General features: G+C 55.4%; 1 protein-coding gene across 2 annotated transcripts; it reads left to right on the top strand.

The window, feature by feature from the left end:
* The first annotated feature begins 623 nt into the window (after positions 1-623).
* LOC125541477 lies at positions 624-3537 on the top strand. 2 transcript variants are annotated; one of them, XM_048704883.1, is made up of 3 exons: positions 624-1188; positions 1435-3320; positions 3410-3537. In XM_048704883.1, exon 2 carries the CDS (start codon positions 1767-1769, stop codon positions 3102-3104), a length of 1338 nt encoding a protein of 445 aa, XP_048560840.1. In that variant the 5' UTR covers positions 624-1188; positions 1435-1766; the 3' UTR covers positions 3105-3320; positions 3410-3537. The 2 variants fall into 2 exon arrangements, with proteins under 2 accessions (XP_048560840.1, XP_048560841.1); XM_048704884.1 differs by having other exon boundaries at positions 624-3320.
* Positions 3538-4082: the final 545 nt, after the last annotated feature.

Below are 4082 nucleotides of genomic sequence, written 5' to 3' on the forward strand. Positions count from 1 at the left end.
CGGTCAAACTGGTTGTTTTTATGCTCGTTGACGTTAGATCTTAGCTGAATTTCCGCAGTTAGTTTTGACCTCGCGGTGAATTCATAGGGGAGGATGACATGTGGGCTCAGGCTGTTACGTGATTGGCCGGGTTAGATCTTTTTGGGTCTCCTCACGCGTCGCGCATATCGCACGATTTCGTTTCCCGCTCCGTTCTCTGGTCGGCTGACTCCGTATCGTCCGCGCGCGCCTGTTTCTGCCGCTGTAGGTGGGCTCTATTTCAGCCTAGTCCCACACATCTGTCACCTAACTTGTGTTTCTTTCGCGTGGTGTTTGCGTTTGAAGAGAGAAAGGTTTCGCTGACCGATGCATTGCGCGCGGCGTGCACGTCGCGCGATTTGCGCAGGCGTGTCGCTTGCGTCGTGTGCAGTTGAAGGTTTGTATGGAATGACACATGCACACCCGCAATTACTTCTGTGTTCTATGACAGATGGACCGATTTGGCTGCTGGTTCCACATGTTAGTGGATATTGATCGGGTCAACCTAAGAAACCCGCGAGAGCGCTTTTGGCCAATATGCTCGTCCCGCGCCGCGCAGATGGGGTGATAACCTAGGTTTCACGAGAGGTGAAGAAATTCGTGCCGCTGCCCAAACTCTCTCCTTCCTCTCCCCCAATCCCCGCAGTCGTCACACAGGTCCCCCTCCATCGCTCCCATCTCCCCTCCTGCCTACGCCCTCCTCCATCCTCCCTCCCCTCCCTCGTCAGCCGCGAGAGCCACCACCTCCCTCCTCGGCGTCAAATGAAAGAAGCATGGCAGTGCCGCCTTTCCCTTCTCTTTGTGCTCCGCAGGTGGTCTGCAGGCCGCCGCCGTTATCCTCCATTCCCTTCTTCTCCCGCTCCCCTCTCACGTCGTCGTGCTCACGCCAAGTACCGCGTCCACCCCCAGCCCTCATTGTTGCGCCAGGCGGAAGAAGGACGAACGGCGGTGGTCCGAGCTCCGCTGCATCCATCCCTGGCTCATCCTCCTCGCGTGTGTCGGTCGACCGGAGGCTGCCTCCTCTGTTGGTTTTCCTGGTTCACCTCTGATCTGCGAGGCTGCAACTTGATAGTGTTGTTCAACCATACATGCACATCTCTCTCTATCTCTCTCCAGCGATTCAGACCTCTCCTCATTCTACAAGCATATGTCACCGGTGGCAGCGAACGGGTAAATACCTTGACACACCACTGGTTCTGCTTTTGTTCTTAAAACTGGAGATATTTGCATATCGTGTCCAATCTTTCGACTACTGAATGTTGGTCAACAGAAATTTGTGTGCACACGAGCTTATTTCGATACGTTTGGCGCATTTTTTCTGCATTGTTCCCTTAATTCTTTTTCATTTTTTGACACAAAGTATTAGTAAATTTTATCTAAATGCTAATTGGAGAGTATTTTTCTTCTTAATATCAGTCTGTTAAAAGATCCATCTCCGAGACGACTCTTGAAAGGGTGTCTGGATTTCTCCGGCCTTTTACGATGGGCAATCCATAGGTGATGCTTCTGATGTTGATTATTCTGTTGAGGTAGTTGTTGAACTGTCACGTTCATTGTATGTGTACACTTGTGTTGTTGCTTATCTTGTAATCTGTTGTAACTAGGTAGGCTAGTCTTCAGGATCCACCCTAGTCTACCGCAACCACCACGAGACGTGCCCTGCATGTAGAGGTCTCGATGTATATGTAACCGAGCTCAGTTCTCGCAATACAGCACAGAGTTTACGGCTCAGTTTGGTAATCAGAGCGATGGTTACTCCTCCTTCTTCTCCCATGGCAGATGCCGACTCCGCCGAGGCTGCAGCCGCCGCACTCGCCGACGCCGCCGCCGCCGCTGCCGCGGCTCTCCCTACTGAACCCAGCGTTGAGGCGTGCCCCCGCGCTCCGCTCTTCACCGACAATTCCTTCTCGGCTCTTCCTCTTACCACCCTCCCACCCAATCCCACTGCGCCTTCTTCCTCCTCTAGCTCCTCTCCTGCTCTGCCGGCGAGCATCTCCGGCGTCATCGACTTCAAGCTCGCTTTGGATGGCACCAACTTCCAGCGCTGGTGCAACTACATCAACCTCCTCCTGGCGCGCTACCATGCAGAGGGCCACGTGAGGGAGGGGTCGGCCAACCGACTGGCTGACCAGGCATGGCGCGACGACGACAACACTGTCATCCTCTGGTTCTTCACCACCATCGAGGGGGACCTCCTCGACATCACCGCTCCTCCTGGCTCCACCGCCTTCACCATCTGGACCAGGATCCACGAGTACTTCCTTGCCAACGAGGCCGAGCACGCGATGCATCTCGGCCAGGAGTTCCGGGCTACGGTTCGCGGCGACCTCAGCATCAACGACTACTGCCGCCGTCTCCAAGGCATCGCTGCCGCGCTCGCCGACGTTCGCGAGCCTGTGACTGATCGTACTTTGACCCTGCAAATGTTGGACGGGCTGGGGCCCAAATTTGCCATGCAAGCCGCCATCATCCAGTCCACTGTTCCCCTCCCCACTTTCCAGCAGGCGCGTTCCCACCTTGTCCTCGCCGAGCTCTCCCTCGACAGGCGCGCACGTGGCGAAGGCTCTCAGGTTCTCGCCGTCCAGCATGATGAGCGCGGCGCGGATCGCTCCGGGGATCGGGGCGGTGCCCGCGGAGGCGACCGTGGCGGCGACCGCAGTGGCGACCGCGGTGATCGCGGAGGTGACCGCGCCCCCAATGGAGGCGGCGGGCGTGGTGGCCAGCTCGGCGCGCACCGTGGGCGCGGCAACCGTGGGCGTGGCCGCGAGCGTGGCCGCGGCGATGCTCCTCCTGGCCGCGGTGCGGGTGCCACCCCCTGGCTGGGCTACTTCGCTCCCGTCGGGGCACCCTTCCCTCCGCCCCGTGCGCCCTGGATCCCGCAGAACTCCGCGGGCGTGCTTGGCCCCCGTCCGGGCGCTCCAACGCAGGCCTACCCGCTGCTGTACTCCACCGCGCCGGTGCCGCCTTCTCCCACACTGTACGCCGCGGCTCCTCCTCACTGGGACGCCTCGGCCATGTACCACGCGGCTCCGAGCTATGGATCCGCTTTTCCACCGATACAAGGTATTTCCACCAGTGTTCACTAAACAGCTGGGCAGACCAAAGAAAAACAGGAAAAAAACACCTGAAGATAAAATCAAACATGGTGTGAGATATTTGAAAAAGAAAGGTGTTACAATGCATTTCTCCATATGTGGCAGAGCTGACCACAATAGAAAGGGCCACTATAGATGGCAGTAAGCACTGTTGAAGAAGGGGTAGAGATGGTGGATGAAAATTATGATGATCCAACTTTTCTGCAGGTATGTTTAACTTGTAACTGAATAAAGTTTCACTTGTAACTGAAGAATGTTTCACTTTCAACTGAATAATATGAGCTTCTTCTTTGCAGAACATATACCCTACCAGGCCAGATCCTAGATTGGATCCTAGTGAGTCACCCAGCAGCATGGTTTTCAACATGGCTACCAGAGATAGAGTGTAACGCCCCGAGACCGATGTGCCAGGTGTCCTCCAGTTATTTGCTGTTGGTGCGTTGTCATTGCTTGCGTGTCATGCATTGCATATCATGTCATCATGCGCATTTCTTTTGCATACATATTCGTCTCATGCATCCGAGCATTTTCCCCGTTGTCCGTTTTGCAATCCGGCGCTCCTATGTCACCCGGTGTCCCTTTTTACCTCTTTTTCATGTGCGGGTGTTAAACGTTTTCGGATTGGACCTAGACTTGCAAAGCGGACTTGGTTTACTACCAGTAGACCGCCTGTCAAGTTTCGTACCATTTGGACTTCGTTTGATACTCCAACGGTTAACCGAGGAACCGAAAAGGCCTCGTGTGTGTTGAAGCCCAACACCCTTCCAATTTGGCCCAAAACCCACCAAAACCCTCTCCATCATCTAGAGCGTTCGATCACGATCGCGTGGGCGAAAACCGCACCTCATTTGGACTCTCCTAGCTCCCTCTACCTATAAATATGTGCATCTCCCCCGAAATCCGGGTCTAAACCTAGATCCACTCCTCTTCCGCGCGTCCGGACGCATCTGTGCCGTGCCGGACATGTCC

The sequence above is a fragment of the Triticum urartu genome, chromosome 2 (assembly GCF_003073215.2).
Source record: "Triticum urartu cultivar G1812 chromosome 2, Tu2.1, whole genome shotgun sequence".
Classification (NCBI taxonomy): domain Eukaryota; kingdom Viridiplantae; phylum Streptophyta; class Magnoliopsida; order Poales; family Poaceae; genus Triticum; species Triticum urartu.

Coding starts and splice junctions, on each gene's coding strand:
- LOC125541477 (XM_048704884.1), top strand. CDS start 1,767: ATGGTTACTCCTCCTTCTTCTCCCATGGCAGATGCCGACTCCGCCGAG.